The 19318-nt window shown below is 41.4% G+C and overlaps 1 protein-coding gene across 1 annotated transcript in view; it reads right to left on the bottom strand.

Annotated features, from left to right (window-relative positions):
* Nucleotides 1–19318, bottom strand: part of LOC105829086 (E3 ubiquitin-protein ligase MYLIP) — a 183498-nt gene that overhangs the window by 37425 nt on the left and 126755 nt on the right. Inside the window, exon 2 of the mRNA XM_036291285.1 lies at nucleotides 788–984. Coding sequence (XP_036147178.1) covers nucleotides 788–984 — 197 coding nt within the window. The remainder of the gene's footprint in view (nucleotides 1–787; nucleotides 985–19318) is intronic.

Below are 19318 nucleotides of genomic sequence, written 5' to 3'. Positions count from 1 at the left end.
GATTAAAATGTTCGGCTGAATTCAAGGAGAAATTTTTAACGATGTTTACATTACGTTAATTGATACCTCCAACGCTTTATGCACGCAGAAAAATATCATTCTCGTGCTAAGAAAAACAATTACTCAATTTCAGTTTATTTCCTTTAAATAACGGTTGTATTTGCAAAGATATTTCTTTTAATGATAGTCCTTAAATGTATTTATTTGGTTGAAATGAGCAATATTTACCAAAATAAATTTTAGTATGTACGCATACAGAAAAATAATTTAATTAAAGAAGTATTAATAATTCAAATATTTCTTAATTTTATATATCTACAAGTCTACATATTTATTATATATATTTATCAAAAGTACTAAAGTTTTTCAATATACTCTGAATTCTAGTAATTTAATACTTCAATTAAGAATATAAAGTTAAAATCAAAATTCGATTTGCTTATTATTCTAATTTTTCTTCGATACAATTTTATAATATTCTTCAAAAGAGTATAAATTCACACTTCTTTAGTACATAATAATAAATTTTTTTAAGATCAAGAAAATTCTTTGTTAATAGTTATTTAAAAAAGAAAAAAGGCAAACTGAGTAATCACTTCTCTTAGCAGCAGAACTGATATCTTTCGCTGTATAAGTCTTAGTTATAATTGACGTATCAACGTCGCTAAAGGTCTATTTAAAGAGAGATTGCTCCTAAAAGATTAAAAGGTCTGCATCCGCTCGGTCCGTCGCGCCAAATATATTTGGACAAACAATGGCGCGGCTCGCGCCGATTAATTTTCCTTACCTGGTGGCCTCCTGCAGCAACAGGTGAGGCGGCACCCAAAACTTAACCCTCAGAGCGAATCTTAAAGGCGCCACGCCACCGCCGGTCTGTCGTTCTATGGGGTTCCTCAGGTTCAGCCAGAGCTCCTCGCCCTTCGCGTTTTGGTACTTCAGCCCGAAGTAATCGCACTCCTTGCTGATCCCCAGGCAGTCGCAGGCCTGCACATCAAACAAATCGGTCTTTGTACTTGTCCTGCGCGATTTTGTGTTCGGTTATATATATATATATTTCAGTCAGTTTGATTTAATTAATCTAGCAGATATGTACGTATATTTCAAATAAATGGAATCGATCGCGCCAAACGCGCTTCCTTGCAAATCGGCCTTGCTCTCGGGGATACGACCTAAATTTTCAAACGACCCGCTATTTCTCTTCGGTTTAGCGTCTATAATTAATCGTTGATCCGCGACACTTCGGCCGATTAATCCGCGTGGGGTTCTCCCTCGCGGGCGAGGGTGTCCGGGAGGGCAAACAAATCGCCGGCAATAATTCAGAAAGTTACAGCACGCGCGTGGGGTGCTATCCGACCGCGCGCGGATATCGCGGAAAAGCGCTGCTCCGCTCTTTCTCCGTCTTGTTGCACTCCCTCCCCGCTCCATTCTTACTCGCCCGGCAATTTTTCCTTCCCCCCCCCCCTCCCGCCGTAATTGCGGAGCGGAAAAAGTATCGCGATCGAGGCGGCTAACGTATGCAATTAAATCAAGCGCGTTGTTTGCGCGCTCGTAATTTCCCTTTGCGCGTAAAACGATTGCTCCGGATCTCCCAGGAATTGCCCCGCCTGCAAGCAATAAATGGAAATACAACGTCGACCGAACGGCAAATTTAAAAAAAAAATCGAATGCAATCGGATATTTGCACATCGGGGATTAATATTCTTAAGTACCTGTAATAAAAAATGACAATGAGATGAAACCGTTTATATTACGCGAATAGAAATATCGATTGCTAACAGAGAGGTCCCCCTTTTCTTCATCCATCTGAATTATTTAATTGTTATTCGAACTACCCGACAGATGATTTGATAGATTCCTCTGGAATCAATCATCCCCCCCGGCAGAGATTCGCCGACGATGGGACGCGACTGAGGGGGATTTTCTCACGGAACTTTTTAATATTCATCTTTAGACATGTTGAACTGAAAGGCGGGAGTAAAAAGTGTTCAGGATAAATTCTTAATAAGCAGTCTTATCCCCGCCGCTTCGCTCTACTCGTTCGTGCGACGCTCGGCTCATTCTGCATTATAAAATCGATATTCACAGTGATATTCCGGCGCGATCGCACTTTTTATCGTAAATTATGCCTTTTTAGCACACCGACCGACGGGCGTTATTGCGAGCTATTATATCCGTTATTTATGCCGGCCGAGTATAAACGCCGCGAGCGGTGTTGGAAAAATTGTTAAAAAACGTTAATACGCAATCCCGACTCCGATCTGAGCCATCTCGCATTTATACCTCGGCGTGCCGACTCATTATCCTGAATAAATCACAGAGCGCGGAAAAATTCGCGCGGCCCGTCGGGAGAGCCGCGGCGCTGATAATTACTTATCATTGACTGAACTCGGTTCGCCCAGATAATTTCGCGCGTTGCACTTTCGGACAGAAGTATTTCAATTTCGTTCGCCGTAACGCGACCGCGTAATTTCTCCTAATAAACGACGCTAATAAATTCATCCGGCAACACGATCGACCGTACACGTGATATGCGGTTTACGCGCTCTGAAAGTATCCGCGCGATACATTAAATCATAGCGATGATAGTGATGATCAAATTGCAGAATATGAAATTGCTGATACAAAAAAAAAGGGGGAAAAAATCGCAGTATATTGCAAAAAAATGTTTGGTGCAAAAATTTGGATCACGCGGAATAGCCGGGAGGCTAAATGGATTTGCACACACGGTATCAGCAAACTATCGGGAATAACCAATATTACGAGCAATCGATTATTTCTATAGCCGACCGTGTACACGCAATATATTTGTACATTGTATACGGGTAATAAAATAACCCCGAATATACACGTTCCGACGTATTTCTACCAGAAAAAGAAAATATGAAATAAGGTTTCTTCTTCGTAATTTATATATTCTTTTAATCTGTCTCGCTTTTCGCATTTATATAATCCCGAAAATGTTTACCGCGTCGAAATTACGGTTACTGTATGCCGAAAATTCTCAATCGCCGCAACATTCAGTATAACATGCCAACGAATTTCTCGAAAGCGCTCAAAACGACTGATGCGGTAAAAATAGAGACCTATTATTTTTCATCATGTTAACAGAGTGCCATTTAAGCCTCTCAACGTCGACGAGTGACACGTGCTTTGACGCTGCAAATAAACATTTTAGTAAGTGTAAGATGACCGATTTTATGCTAGCATCCAGTTAAATAACAGATATAAAATATCGATATGATAAAAACCTAGTTATCGGGGGAGAAGTGTCTGATATTTTTAAGATCTGATAAGTAGTTTTCATGAGAAGCATTGTGGATGTTGCTTCGTTCTCTCTTTCCATATCTCCTTCTCTACTCTCTCTCTCTCTCAGAATTTTCAAGATATACCGATGTTACTCGGGCAAACTCGGTCACGTGCGTTTCTGATAAGGAAAATTCACGGAGAGCGCTTGCACTCGTCGTCCCCGTGGTAATTTATCGCGCTCGGTCGGCGATGTCAGCGGTCGGCTTTTTCCGGAAGTAGAAATGCGTAAAAACGAACAGAGCGGGCTGACGAGCGTCATTCACCACGGGCCCATCCCTCGCGGCGTCAGCGTGAGGAACGCGCGTTATTCAGACTCGCATACGAGTCAGACAAATGCGTCGTATCAATCATAGTTGGCTTTGACTACGGTATATAGAAGACGAAGTTTCCTCGATACCTTGCGCCCGCCTTTCATGTTTATCTCATTGTTCACGCATAGAAAACAAAATTTTAGAAGTTAAAATAAGATTAGGGCATATTCTTTTTATTCTCGTTCCTAGTTTTCAAGCAAGCTTCATATACGGGGCATAAAACTTATTACGTGAAAACTGTGGGTGAGTGCGAAAGTTTTGATGGGTCTTCCACAAATATATTATAGTCAATGTTTCCTCCTTACACTATTGGTAAACATGTCGACATATTATACATATATTCAATGTTTACCGTTATCAATGTGAAATTGTCTAGAGTCTAGATAATTGTCTGGATAAAGAAATAGCTTTATCTTCTTTTTATTAAAATTATAGAAATTATCTTCATCCTAGATAAGAGTATTTTTTCAAATTATCTGAGGCAATGTGTGAACAATAATAAAAATAAAGCATAGTTCTTAATATCTCGATTAAAGTGCACGAACCAGTCATAGCAACTTATTAATTCCACCCATCTCTCTCGGTCGGAATTCAAGCGGAATTTAAGAAGAGCCGAAATGGAGAAGTAATTTCAATATCAAAGATGAATCATGCTACTGACGGCCTCTCTGATAACGATGACAATACGCATAATTTTGTGGATACACACTCATGAATTTCACTGGGAAAATTTGCTGGTAAATTAAATGTTTTTTGACAAATGAAAAACCACAACATCTAATAAAAACTCATCAAAACTTTTGCATTCACTCGTATGTAATAAAATATAACTTTTACATTACATTTTTTTATTGCGGCCAATCAAATTATCGTGACAAGCGCAGTGTCATCATGTTTTCAGAAAAACCTACTTTTGAAGCATACAACAGGGAAGTTCACATGAGAAAATATTTTTATAAAAATAGTTCGCTTGAATGTTGCTACGCTGTCTGATCTCGTGAATGCGACGCCCGATTTTGTTTCCTCTTTAGGGTAAGTTAGGGTATGATAGCCAAATGACTATAATTTCTCCAATAATTGCTAAATAATGTGTAATAAATTCTCGTAATTATTTTCAAAGATAATCAATATTTACTGTAATTTATATGCGTATACTATTCGAAATAACGATATTGTGGATGTCATATCACGTTTTTATTTTTGACTGCTTGCAAAGTTTTTCACGTGTTTATTAGAAATTGCCACATGTCGAATAAATTAAAGTATGTAAATTGTAATGTGTAATTATATTTTTTATTTCCTCTTCTATTTTTTAAATAAATACTATGATTATCTTTCTTTCACAGTGTGGGCAAGGTAGCCCATGGCATTTCGGGGTAAGTGTTTATGTATATATTTTATTAAAAAAGACGAGAATTAAGTTGTGCACCTAATATTTTAATTTGACATATCATATATCTTTTTTTTTTTGGTAATGACAATGAGTTAAATTGATCCTAAACTTGTATAAACGTTTAATATTAATTGTGAAAGATGGCCAATGTTTCAATATTTTGATAAACAATTTTTATTAAGTATTCTCTCTTTAATGTCGATAGTTTTACATACTTAAAACTTCATTGAAGTAATATACCAAACGCTATTAAAAAATAATAAAAGTAAAAGTATGCTTTTTGCATTAAAAAAAAAAACTATCTTACCCGAGTTTACCCTATACGAGAAGACGAAACCACACCGGCACACATCCAATGACGTGGCCGGCAACACGCATGAATTGCAGATCCGCGGGCAAACACATAGTTCGGGAACGAAATTTATTTGCTCAACGGGACACCTTATGTTTATGCAGCGTTCAAAGTATCTCGGGAGGAAAAACGCAACGGCCCAGTTTCAGACGAATGCCGGAAGACTCACTCAAACGAAACGAAACAGTCTCTCTCGAGGGCCGTTGTGTGCGTCCGGGAAACGATCATTTATTTCTCCATCGTTTCTTCGGGATATCTTTCGTAAGGATACGTCAAAACGATTGCACGCAGCGCAGCAGAATAACAATATCGGTTCTCGTAATTGAACTCGTCGTTCGTAACTATGTTTAATGCCTCGTGACGATCTAATTGTCGTCAGTTCAATATTTTACATCGACATTGACACGGTCTAATTGAGCATCGAGGAGAAGCACAAATTTCAATATTTAACTGAAGAGAATAAAATGGAAACTAAAAAAAAAATTTTTTTTTCCATTCGACGAGAGACGACAATGGGAAAATTGAGTGATTAATCACAGCGTGGAAGATTAATGATCGACTCCGCCTATAAATATCTAGCGCGATACCTGAAGCCTTCATTACCGGATAAGCCGTGGCAATTGCTCGTCTATTGTCTCGAGTAAGGCGACAAACAAGGCGCAGACAATCTTACTCCCTTGTTTGCCCGCCCTTGATTGGCTCGTGAATCTATAATAGGTCAGAACCAGAGAAGTTTCCCGCCGAACCTGCATCAAGAATTGCAAACGCGAAACTTCGTACGGCATATTTTTACCAGTTCGCCAAAGTTGTTTGCATTCGTCTACCGTTCGTTCAGCATCGCGCGTCTCTTCACCCGGCTGGTTTCTCTCGCCCTCCTCTACTTTTTCCCCCATTCTTGTCGGGTAAAGTTTCCCTCGCGTTATTTCGCCGTTGGCTCACCACCGGGTTCGTATAAATTTTTGCGCCGCGGGTCGACTCGCGCGGCTCCCAGAAATGATTATGTAAATTTCCCGAGAGTGAATTGCACGCTCTATTTGATTACGACTATTTAATCAAGCGCTGATACAAAAGCGCCGTGGCAAAAAAAAAAGAGAGAAACTCGCGCGAATCCACCGGAACAGTCCGCCCTGTCGGAAGAAAAAAATTATGTGAGCAGAATAGAAGCGCTAATCGAGCGTCTGGAATTGCGAAATTAATTTTCACCATTTCGGTGTCTATCTCGAGATTGTTTCGCACGTCGAGCGACAGAAACGATCTCGCGGCCGACGAATCCATTGTAATGCGAAGGACTTGTCTCAAGATACGTTTGTGTAAGCTAATAGAGTGAATATTATTACCGCGACGTTGGAATTACTCGACCCTGACTCGACGCGTTTTCCGCTCGCGCCGTGCGCTTACACCTGTGCGTTGCTGCAATTTTTCGTTGTTTACCTCAATCGAGAATATAAAACGACGTGATGGCGTTGATCGGAGCCCCAGCCATCCTACACCAAGGCACTTCAAAGACTCGGGGTATGCGCAATTTCCATGCGTGCCCACACCCGATTATACCCGGCAGTTCGATTTTTCGAGCCAATTCGCATATATCGCAGCTCCTTTGATCCCGGTTTTATGAACGTGTAACCTGTATATTTTTATGAGCGTCGATCATCGGATCAAACGCATTTCGGGACGCTCGGGAAATGCTCGCTCGACGTCATTTACGACGACGGCGGCAGAGAGAAAGAGAGAGACGTTATATGGTATAACTTTGACGAGACCCCGCGTAATTTTTGACGAAGATATAAGCCGGCTTTAATATCCGCGCGCGCGTCATCGTTTTCCACAAATACCCACGCGAAAGTCAGTAATAATTTTATAAAGTTGGCGAGTGCGCGATACATTTTCCAACTTGCCTCGCGCGCACGAGACACGATATATCAGTGAATTAATGAAGAATAACGCGATATTGAAATGAATGTGAGTACTCCGCCGCCGCCCCGCCGCGGCTGCTTTTACTCGCTCGCTCGCGGGAATATGACACACGATTTATCCATTGAGCTTCGGGGGCCGGGAGAGAAAGCAGAGAACCGTCCGGTGTTATTTCATTATTCTAATTAGCTGCACAATTACGCCCGATAGATATTTTATTTATGTTAGGCTCCACGTGATAAATGCGTCTGGTCGTCGCAGCTTCAGAGCTTTACATTCAATTACGCTTTTCGCACTTATTTGCGTTGGGCATTATACCTTGTACGATATGTAACAAAATAACGGGGATGAAATAAAATGATTAATCGCTAAAAGCGTATTTGTATCGCATATTTAATATCTCTCTTTATTTTCTTTAACATTTCTCTGATTTTGATCAATCGCATATATTAAATGTACACAGCATAAATAAAACATAACAAAATTCTGCCGGCTTGTAACGTTCTTTTACGACCAATAATATTAATCGACAATAATTTATTAACAAAATGCATCCCGAAATTATTGTAAAAAGTTAATAAATGCTCCCACGAAATACGTGCGCATATATAATACCAATCGTAAATCGATTTCTGTGTTGGATTTTATTTCCGCTGCGAAAGGGTGGAACGTCATTCTCCACTTTCGCATCTACATATGCTATCAAACTGCTTTATTTTACCGGGCGCGTATTTACGCATTGAGCGCGTACACGATGGTGTTCGCAATCAAAGTTTGCGCGAGAGGCGTCTCTTTCCGCCTTCATCTGTATTCCAGTTTCGCGCACGGCACGACACGATGTGTCACAATAACGGTCCTTCATAAATACGAAAATATGCGTTCGCGCTGTTCTTTCTCTTCTCGCTTGACTTTCCAGGGCCATTTATAATCTTGCCGTAGGACGAACCAAGACCACCGTTCGAGGTTGATTGCCAATAAGCTTATACCTTAATCCGTATTTGTCTTTCTCTTCTTTATATTGTAGATTGTTGATGTAATAATAATTTTATCACAAAGTTTAAATTTGACAAACTTTTTAGCCGAAAATTATTGCTTAACTTCGATCGTATATTCCACACAAATATAAATATTAATTTGTAATAAATGATTAATATATTAAATACCGATATTAAATTTTGGTTTTAAGTTCTAAAAATAATGCAGCTTACAATCAAGCAGCTTACAATAAATAAAATGATTTAATAATGAATATTAAAAACGCAAAAGATTCTTATATTTAAAACGGTGATAAACATAATAAAAAATTAACGAGAAAATCAAGTAAAAAAACTCCCGTTATTTTGTTTAGTAACTACAACTGTAAGTTTTCAAAATCGGCGACTGGTTTGTGCTATTTTGAGAGAGAAAAACAGTAGCTCTGTAACTACTTGCTTCTCCGAAGTAACTTTCTCAATCCTGACAATCGTCCTGACGGTCCCCCATCCGCGAACGCATCTCGAGCAACGGTGCGTCCCGTCTGACACGCAACCGCCATTCGCGAACGCATCAGCGGCGACCTGTCCGCCTTTCATGAATATGCAAGCGCCGCGATGCCGGCGGCGGCGGCGGTGGCGGCTCGTTCTGAAAAATCACCGACATAACTCCCGACGAAGACGACGCGCTATCCCGCCGTTATAACTGTCACGGTGATTTAATCGGATCCACGATTAAACGCGGCGCGATTAAATTCCCGGAGTCAAACACGGCGGTTACGCTAATTCCAGCCGCTGTCGCGGAGAGGACCAATTTTACCTCGTTCGCATAAATGGCATTATAACGCGCGTTAGCCGGTGGTGACCGGGCAAAAATGGAAGAGCAAAAGAGAGATATTTAACGGGGGAGAGTGGATAATTGTCACGCGCGTGCGAAATTCACACGCGCGCTCGGGGACGAAACAGGCGACTGAAACAGGCGGAGCGGCAATTTGCATGCGTCGCGCCGCAATTAATATCCCGCCCGCGGGGTTCGTTAATTCGACAGAGAGTCCAGGATAAACGAACTTTATTGCGACGTCCGGCTGACGTTCGCGGGCTGAAGCTCGCGTCACCGTGCTAATCCCGTTGACGCTTCAGCGCGAGGGAATCGAGAGAGAGGAAAAAAAACTGCGAATCACGACGTAACACGCACGCACGGAAATTTCAACCGCGAATCGTACGCGCGTAACTTGGTCGAACTTCATCGAGAATTGCGTCGCGTTTAAAGCCGCGCGCGGTTTGGATTACGCGGCCCGCAAAGGTCAACTTCGTTTTTCAGTTTGATTGCAATCGCGCTGGCTCGGTGCGCGCGCGCACGCAAATTGCAGTCGCAGCACGGGTGGAAGTTACGAGCATGTCGCGAAATTAAATTTCTGCACGTTAAACTCGTTCAGTATTATAATCTCGTGGCACCGCCCCGTTGCCAGCCTCCCTCGCGCGTGCTTCTTCCACCGTAAGCGTACGTGTTACGTGTGTGTGTGTGTGTGTGTTGCATAATGACCAAGTTCGACGTTTATGAGTTTCTTACTTTTAATGCGATTTATATAAGCGGCGCAATATAGCATCAAGCGCGATGTAATATTCATATTATGCGTATGCATAATGTGAATAGCAATTTTACGCTAAGAAATTCGTTAGGATGAAATTAATGAAAAATCGTGGGGTAACTGTTTCAATAATTTAACAAGTTTCCTTCCCGTCACTTGCATAAAAATTTTATATTATTATTGATTTTAAACGTGTCTTTTTGCATTTATTTAAATGGAATTGTAATCATTAAATACTTTAAGATATTTAAGGTGGGTTATTTTAAGTATTAGCATATTAAGAGCAAAAAAACTGTTTTCAAGTTTCCTGCTTGTTAATAATAACGTCTCATTTCATATTTCGTATTTCACCTAATTATATAATTGGGTCACTTTATGTCGTGAATCCTTGTTAAAAGTTTAACAATCTTAGCTCTGCAGCACTCGCTACGTGTTTACATTAAAGTAAAAAAGGAATTCTCTAAGCTTAGTTCGGTATTAAGGTTAGTTCCGCGTTATTTACAAATTGCTAGAGACATGCGAGACTCGTACATACGTCAGATGCAGAAAACGTATGGATACGGTGGCACGCGACGTATCTGTACGAATGCCCTCGAGGGCAGACAAGAATTGCCACATATGTTCAATTGCACGCTACGTAAGAGCGTTCAGGGTTGATTAACGGATGCGCATATTGCCTAGCGGATATGCAAGTGACGCGACACGGATACGTCAACCACGTGTCGCATAATAAATTCAGCCGAGGAGATGTGTTTCCTGCTAAACAACCGCCACTCGCAATTGACGTCAAGCGGAACCGACGACGGTTTTTGCGGGGGCGAGCAAAACTGTTCAAAAAAAAAAAAAAGGTTGTACGAATATGTCACGTGCGTCAAACTCAATTTGGCAAATGCGTGTAATCAAAGAGCGAAGCGTATTCGCGGACGCTGACTACCGGGAGCGAGGGTGGTGCGCGCCAGGCCAGGGTAGGAAAATTTAATTCGTTCGCGACTAAATGCGGCAGCGCAATGACGCGCAGAGGAACGATAATCTCGAGCGAAGCGTCGCGGTAGCTGAAATAATAGCCGTGATAAAAAAAAAGCGGCATTCGACGCGGAGCGCTTTCGCCCCGCGGAAGTTCTCTCCCGCGCGGGAGATTATTTTTCTACTTTTAAGGTTCGCTTCTCCCATCCTTCTCCCCCCCCACCCCCGGAAAGTTTCCCCGCTCAGTCAGAAACGCAGAATCGGAGTAATATCCGGGTGATCGAATTTCCCGCGGGTTTCCTGCCTTCTTGATCTCTCCCTCAGAGATATTGCCATTCCCGAGGCATTTCCGCGCGCGCGTTTCTCACCGATAAATCACCGCGAAATTCTGCGCTAGTCGCTTCCTGATGCCTTCAACGATGCGACGGCCGAAATCACAATGTCACTTCCGTCGCCGTCGTTCTCCCGCCGATATCGCAGCCGAGGCGGAAGACTTTGCCGCGTCGTATTACGATAATTAGATTTGCAAAGTAATACATTCGATTTCATATTTATTGTTACGAAACACCTTTTTCAATCTTCTAAATAATAAGCTGCATTTGTGTCAAAATGTTTATTATTTTTAATCACTTTCAAATTGCTTTAATTGCTGTTTCAAAGAGAGAGAGAGAGAGAGCGAACGGGGGGTGGGTTGGTTAAAAGCTTTCATGTCGCTAAAATACACAGGACACATGTCTCGTGCACTATATATTTCGGCTAATTATAGTAATGGGAGTCCCACTGTTCTCGTGTGCTCGTTAACGTTCGTTTGATTTTAGAAAGAAAATGATATGTCCCGCCACTGTGCACAAACGACTGCGCACGTGACGTTAAAACAGCATTTATAATTGATAATCTGTACCCGATTTTCACAGAGAGACGGCTGGCCTGCTTACTAGAATTAACAACTAAGCTGAAGTACGGTATAAAGACTACGGTACAAAATAATATGGTAAAACCTTGCGTTAATTTGCGTGAAACGATCACAAAGCGTTCGTCGTCGAAATAATTAAAATTAGCTCGTAACGCTAAATTATTCGTTTGATATCGTTCGTTCACAAAGTTTGTATCTTAAAATGCAATTGATATTTATACATAAAAATAGCAGTACTCTCATCAAAAACGTTTGGTAAAATTGCAGTCGATACAAGGATGAAAGAATATCCGGTTCACCGTCAGCAAAAGTAGAGAAATGAGGAAGAAAGTATTTCGCGGGAGAAAGAGTAAATTTCTATCCTGACTTTCTTGCAATATTTCTCACTCGAGAGTCTCTCCAAAGAATATCGGCTGGAAATAGAAGAAATATACAATAGCTATCGTATGGCGATCTCGCATTGTTCCGACAGACGATCGACAGAGGAAAAGAACTTTAAAATCTCGCACGTCAACAATTTGCAAATAGATTTATTTTTTGTAAAATGGAAAGAAAACATAAAACATAAAGTGTAAATCGAAATATTTATAACGAGCTCAAAGAAATATTTAGACAAAAAATAACAACTAAAATAGCTTCGAAAGTTAAGAATACAGGGTTGAATGTTAGAAAAACATGTTGATAAGCTCAATTCCTCTTTTAAAAAGCCCGTGAACCTCGAACTCGAATATATAAAAAAACATCTTTTCATTTTAACTTAGCACACCACTTTCTTGTAAACAGACGAATAAAGAAAAATTTATTTTCAAAAGATTTTTACTAATTTTAATTAATTAGAGATGGAAAAATTGTCAAGTTGGTTTCGGGGCCAAAATTCGAATATTTACAATTAAAATTTTCCACCGTCGATTAGGGGAAAAAAAATAAAATAAACAGGAAAGTTTTTAAATTTCGATCATTTTTAGATGCGTGATGTTGCAGAGCCAAAACATCCTTAACCGGGATATTCAGAAGGATATTCACCCAAAGTTGCTTACCGCCGGCAAACTTTTCTCGCGCTGCCACATTTTTCCACGCCACCGTCACCGCCACGCGTGCCTCCCCCGTCCCGTTGCTACCCCCGTTTACATCTAACTGGATTTTCTCCCCTTGACACATTACGCTCTAACTCGCCTCCACCATTTTCTCCCGCCGCCGTCAGTTTACCCTTTGTCCCGATCCCGGTGTGTTTTCGTTACGCGAGCCATTTATTTGTCTGCCGTTCGTTAACCCTGACAACACCTCGATGGGCCCCGAGTCCCGAGTCAATACCAAGCGAAATACCGTGGCAATGCCGTGGTAGGTGCACCACGCGACGTAAATCAGTAAAGCAAGAAGTCTCGTTGTTTGCACGAATCGCACGACATCTGCCCTCTGAGTCAGCATTCCGGGTGCGACTATCGATCCGCTATTTCGTGGGTTAATATATATTTTTCAATTTTCTCTTTTGCGAAAACAACGAAGGATATTTCAGAGTCCTCTACGAATCCCTGCTTTCTCAATTTGTTGTTCAAAATTTTTTTTTAATTAAAAACTATCGCAGGAAAAATTAAATTGCGTTGTATCTACGTTAATTATGAAGCAATACACCGATAGTAATTAACTAAAAGCCGCAAGCACTTTAAAATGAAACGGATAACACGCGTGCACGCGCCAGCCTGTGAAAATATCGCGCGATGGCGATACGGTAAAAGTTATCGTACGCTATTACATTTCTCCGGACGTATGGAAGGGCGCGTCGGACTGCACGCAATTGTCGGACGTACTTTCGGAACGAAACGTCAATTAGAAGTACCGGGCTATTATACATGCTATTTTCCATGATAATTAACCAGCCGTGTCTACGCTATCTATTCGCAAATTAATGCGGTTTGCACAACGTGCCAAATGTTTGCACAATGTTAATTAAGCATCCGTCGAGGCCATTTTAGCGTGACATTTTAATTCCTTTTCATGGCAAGCGCATAATTGAGCGCAACGCTTTTTAATACATCGGATCGAGACGAAAAATTCCTTTGATATCAGCCAAAATTAATGAACCGCTGTTTTTTCACTGGTAAACAAAGCGCAAAATAACGGATGCATCGAAATAATTAGTAAAATCTATCGTAAAGTAAATTAAAACCTGTGCGTTTACAACCCGTACAAATTACACATTTTTTAATTTCATTAGCTGCAATAATATAATTGTAATAAATATCACGTATAACGAAAACAATTTCCAAATGTTGCTGTTTCAGACGTTAGGGAATATTAATGCGCCACAAATAAACAAATATTATTTTGTGTAGTGCGGTACGAATATTAATTATTCCTCCTCTAATCAATATCTGTTATATTCGTTATGAAATTTGAACCGTAATCAATATTGTATTCCATATTTATTTCGCAAAAAAGATTACGCGGTTTCGTCCATTCTCGTTTAAATCAAAATTACAAACTTTGTTGAAAAGTTGCGCGCTTGTTTAGCAATATGATATATACACTTCCCCAGTTAATTTCGTTGTAACGACGGTTCAGACCGAAACCGATAAATAGCCTCATTACACGAGGTATTCCATTTCCAATGTGTTTAATTTTTCAGCCGTAACGGATGAAGACGAAAGATTAAAAAGCAGCTGCTAAATGGAGAAATAGCTACTGCTAGAATAATAATAAAATTGTAATATAATAATATAAGAATTGAAAACTTTTGAAGAATAGAATATAAGAATAGAAAATAAGAAGAAAGATATATAAGAATATAACGATGATAAGGAGGATTATGCACAACAATAAGAAGATTGATAATATTATGAAAGAAAAATCTTTTCATGCCACGTAACCAATGAGTTCCAAGCGTGCGAATCGTAGCGACGCCCGCGCGCGAGTCTCTATCGATTTTCGTATAATCCGCAAGTAATTGGCTTTCAATTAGCGGAATGTCAGCTAGGATCAATGTGCATTAAATGCCTAATTGGCCGTCGCGTAACTCCATCGCGCCCGAATATCTTTTAAATTGGAATACTTTGTCGCCGCATTAATTAAAGCGGGACCTGAGACACCGTCCCGTTCTGAAATGGCGAGGATAAAGATAAAAGATACTCGATCGCAAGGAGGACCCCGCCTCTCTCTCGTTTCTAATAGCGCGCCAAATGCGCAAATTCACTCAGGATCGATCCCCGTCCACGTGCAGTAATTACGCGACTATCTCCCCGAGACAGCTGTCACCGGCGAATCCTCATCGAACGCTTTAACCGTCGTCGTCCTTCTCAGGTCAGGTGAATCGAGCGTCTGATGAATATCACCCAGGCACGGCCGTAGCGGACTCGGCGCGTCGATTATTTCTGCAAGCGGCCGAGAGGTAATCTTTAAAGGAACCGCTGACCTCTTTCACTCGAGACACTTCATTAGCTTATATCGCCCAACGTCGGGGTTACTCACGGTCGAAGGGGGAAGAGCAGCGAGCGAGCGAGGGAGAAAGAGAGAAAGAGGAACGCAGGGAGGGACAAAGGGAGGGATAATAATAATAAAAAAAAGAGCCATCAGCCTCGTCTCGCGGAAAAGCGCCGCAAATTCTTCCGCAAGAATTCTCTTTCTTGACGTGGAATCTCGAGGGACGTCCTCTCTGCAGCGTCGCGGCCGCTCGTTGGCTTCCGACGATTCTCTCTTTCTCTCTCTCTCTCTCTTTCTCTCTCCCTCGTCCTCCCGATCGCGAGAACGAGGAGGACGACGTTTTAATGATCGTCGCGTAATTGAGGTTTTCCAGGTACGGTGACACGGTCGGTCGAACCCGGTGGCTACATCGGCACGTCCCGCAACTTTTTCGACGTCCATTTGTTCCCGTCTGCCTCTTCTCTCATCACCCGAGAAGGACGAGAAGATCGTTAGGAGCAGCGATGATAAAAAAAAAAAAACCCCCCAACCGGATATCCTCTTTCTGCTCCTGCGTCTCTTGTGCTCGTTCGGCGTTTACTTACACCCGCCCTCGCCCCTGCCTGCCTGCGAATGATGTTTATTATCCCCAAAGATATATATTTCTCGCGATCCATTCGCCCGGGTTTTTTTTTTCTCCTCTTGCGTCGCGCGAAATCATAGTGACGATGTGAAATTGCTTTTAACGGGGCGCGCGTTTCGATTAGCAGCGTGTGCAGCTTTTCGTAGCGATGTACTAAAATGTGTTGTGAGACAGCGATATCGCACTCTAATTCCTAGATACGCTATTTCGTATTGGAACTGCAAAAAGCAATTAAACGAATTAATTTTACGGCACGCTTGAAACGGTTATCTTATGAAAAAAAGGGGGACAGGGCTGGTTTATGTCAGAGTGCATCACGACTGAAAAATACGACGCTTTTCCGATGCGGCCGGCGATTGTAGCCGGAGGCAAAATTCAATCCGGTATTTAATCCGGTATTTACACAACGCCGGATTAAATACAATTTTACTAATACCTCTCTGGGCGCGGAGCGAGCGAGTGAGTCAAACGGCCTGGGAATTATAGATCCCCGACGCTGCACACTTGTTCTCAATTCAGTATCGATTTTTGATCAATCCTCCAAGAGGCGCGCCACGCGGCAATTTTCATCTTACGTAAAAGTTCTCTCCACACCCCGCGCGTAACGCAATTTAACGTTCGGTAATTCGATTTCCAGACAGCGTGTGTCAAATGCAATAACACCGTGCACTTAAAGATTAATGAAAATGGGCGAATATGCGAAGGCGCAACGTAAGGAGATATTCGCGATATGGCTGCCGCCCTTAATTCACGGACCGCTATATTGCGCCCCCGGCCGGTGATCTATCGGGAGGAGGAGGAGGAGGACGAGGGATACGCGGGACCTCGCGTCGAGATGAAACAAATTCTGCTTGAATTCCTAAGCAGATTATCTGCCGCGAGGGAATTTCCTCTCGGGAGGGGAGGGGGGGGCGTTTCGCGACGTCGCCCCGCATTCGGATCACGGAGCGTGGGAGATTTGTCGCGTGCCGCGAGACAAATCGTTTTCCTCCCCCGATGGTCGAATTTTTTCCTCCGCGCTAGGGAGGAAAGCTAGCCGGAAGCGAAGACTCTTCGCAGGCGACGCACGTCCGCCTCGCAACAATCGCGTTCGCGCTATAACTTGCCCCGTTGCGCAGCGCCGTTCCTTTCTTTCGTCCAGGGTATTAATTTGTACGCCTTGGGGAGACACGGGGGAGGGAGGGTATAAGAAAATCCCCTCATTCACCCTGCAAGATTTTCGCGTAATGTCATTAGGCTAACCGGTTTCGCAACAAATGAATTGTTAATTATGTCGTGTACTCAATAATCCCAACCATTTATTTATATATATTTATATAATATAATCTTATATAAGTTATTATAATTTTTCAATTAGCGTAGCTTTGCCGGCAGAATAATAACAATAAATTCAAAGTTACATTTGTAAGATGACCAATTCTGACATGATTTTATTATTTAGAATTGGTCACTTTAAATTTATTGTTATTATAATTTAATATTAAAATATATTAAATGCATAATGCCCTCGTACTTTTGATTCTAAAATATCTACATATATATAAGTAAGCGGGTGTTTGTACGTCCGCGATTATTTTCGTTATTTGATGTCCTCATGCAGCTAGTCTCATTTTACTGCAAATTTCTTCCGGATTGAAATTAGGAGTTTGTTATTTTCATATACAAGGTTAAAAAATTTTCTTTAAAATTATTAGTAACGGATGTGCGTTTGTTTATATGACCGCGAACTACATCATCATTTGTGTAATCTTACAAATGGTCTCGTTTTATTCCAAATTTTTCGAGCATGGCTGCCATAGGTTTGGAATTTCCTTACACAGAGTGTTTCATAAATGATTGGCGTAACTTTAAGAAATGTAGGTCCTTAAATGAAACAACCTGTATGGATTTATTGATTCGGATTTTCATTATAAAAGGGGTTTCATAACATGATCTTCATTATGAAAAGTTTTGTAAGAACATGTATTGGATAAGATCATGCTTGAGCACCTGATGTAAACGGCACCACTAATGATTGCGTATTATACGATAAATACGCATGTTTGTTAGTCTGTATTTATTCTAGATTCTAATATTAATTTATTCTAATATTAAAATTTTAAAAAGCGACAGTAATTGGAACACTGGCGATAAAGGGACGGTTACTGTAGCATTAACTGATGCAACATAATTACAAGTTTCGTGCTTTGACTACCATCTCGAATAAATTCGTGCTTGCAAGTAAACAAACAAACATTTGTCCCTTACACAGCTATTCCATAAATAATTATTATAGCTCTTGGAAGAATGGTATAAGGAAAAATCGACATTACCTCCGCCCAAAGAAGAGTTGATAATAGAACCTGTAGGATGTTCGTTCAGTCGAGAAAACGGCATTTCGCTCGCCGTAGGGACGCGCTATGGTAATGTCCCAGTATATCAACCGCAAAGATATCGCGAAAGTATCACGCGGGACGGAAAGGCGGGTGAAAAACGGAGAGAAATAAACGGGAAGGGGGTGGGAGGAGGCGAAAGGGGTCGCAGGCAGTCGCAGTTTATGCGAAAAAGTCTCAGATGCCCCGTCGGAAATATGATAGCGCCTTCCACTTTCCTGTCCCCCTTTCGTTTCCACGACTCGACTGTGGATATCGACTTCGCATTTAGCGCATCGATACGGCTCGTTCCGCCGTCCGTATTCCGTACGCGGAATTTCCGCGCCTTCCCAGGTACGACTCGCATTTCTCTCATCGGCCGCAAACGTATTCTCCACTTTTATTTCAAGACCTTCGAGCGAAACGATACCTTCCGGAAAGGAAAAAACGTATTTGGATTCCTTCGCTTAAAACGTAAAAATTCGTAAAAGTGAATTCTAAACGGAAAACGAAATATTGAAGAATATATTATACTGTTAAAAGAATTTTTAAATTTCAATTATTATAAGAACGTAATTTTTCTCTTACATTTATGAGCAGTCTGAAATCAATTTTAACATGATCTTTTCGCGTTGGCCAATAATTGTACAATTTTCGGGGTAAATAATTTAATTAATCTAATATAATAACAATTATGTAACTTCGCTAATGCGCGAAAATCAGGGGGAAAGTTAAGTTTCGCTTAGACATTCTCGTTATCATGGGATAACGCCACGCGTCATTAACCGCTTACCCGATTGTAAATAATAAACACGTTATGACAGCCGTCGCGCGCTAATAACTTGCAAATCGCGTCGCATTATCAAGTAAACGCGTGCAAGTAAACGACAGACACCCGTATACAGACACAATCCGCTTTCAGATGAGCACCTTCGTAATTACCAGCTGCATAATGAATTATCAATCTCGCGGTTATTATTATTTTTTTTCCGTGCGCGAGAAGACGCCGCGAATAAACGATTTAATGTCGACACTATGATTCCGTGAGCGCCCTCGCCATGTGTACCTTATTCAAATTTGCGAGGAAAGTCGATGGACCGGCGCGAGTCAACAAACCGTAATTAGAAAAAAGAAACCGCTTTTCGAATGCACGCACGCATTCACGCAGCGGCGGTAGAAGTCGAGCGCACCGCGGAAATAAATGTCGCGTTAGAAGTATGCA

This window comes from Monomorium pharaonis, chromosome 8, assembly GCF_013373865.1.
Source record: "Monomorium pharaonis isolate MP-MQ-018 chromosome 8, ASM1337386v2, whole genome shotgun sequence".
In the NCBI taxonomy this organism is placed as follows: Eukaryota; Metazoa; Arthropoda; class Insecta; order Hymenoptera; family Formicidae; genus Monomorium; species Monomorium pharaonis.
The sequence above is the reverse complement of the archived record's forward strand: the minus strand, read 5'-3'. Positions and strand labels throughout refer to the sequence as shown.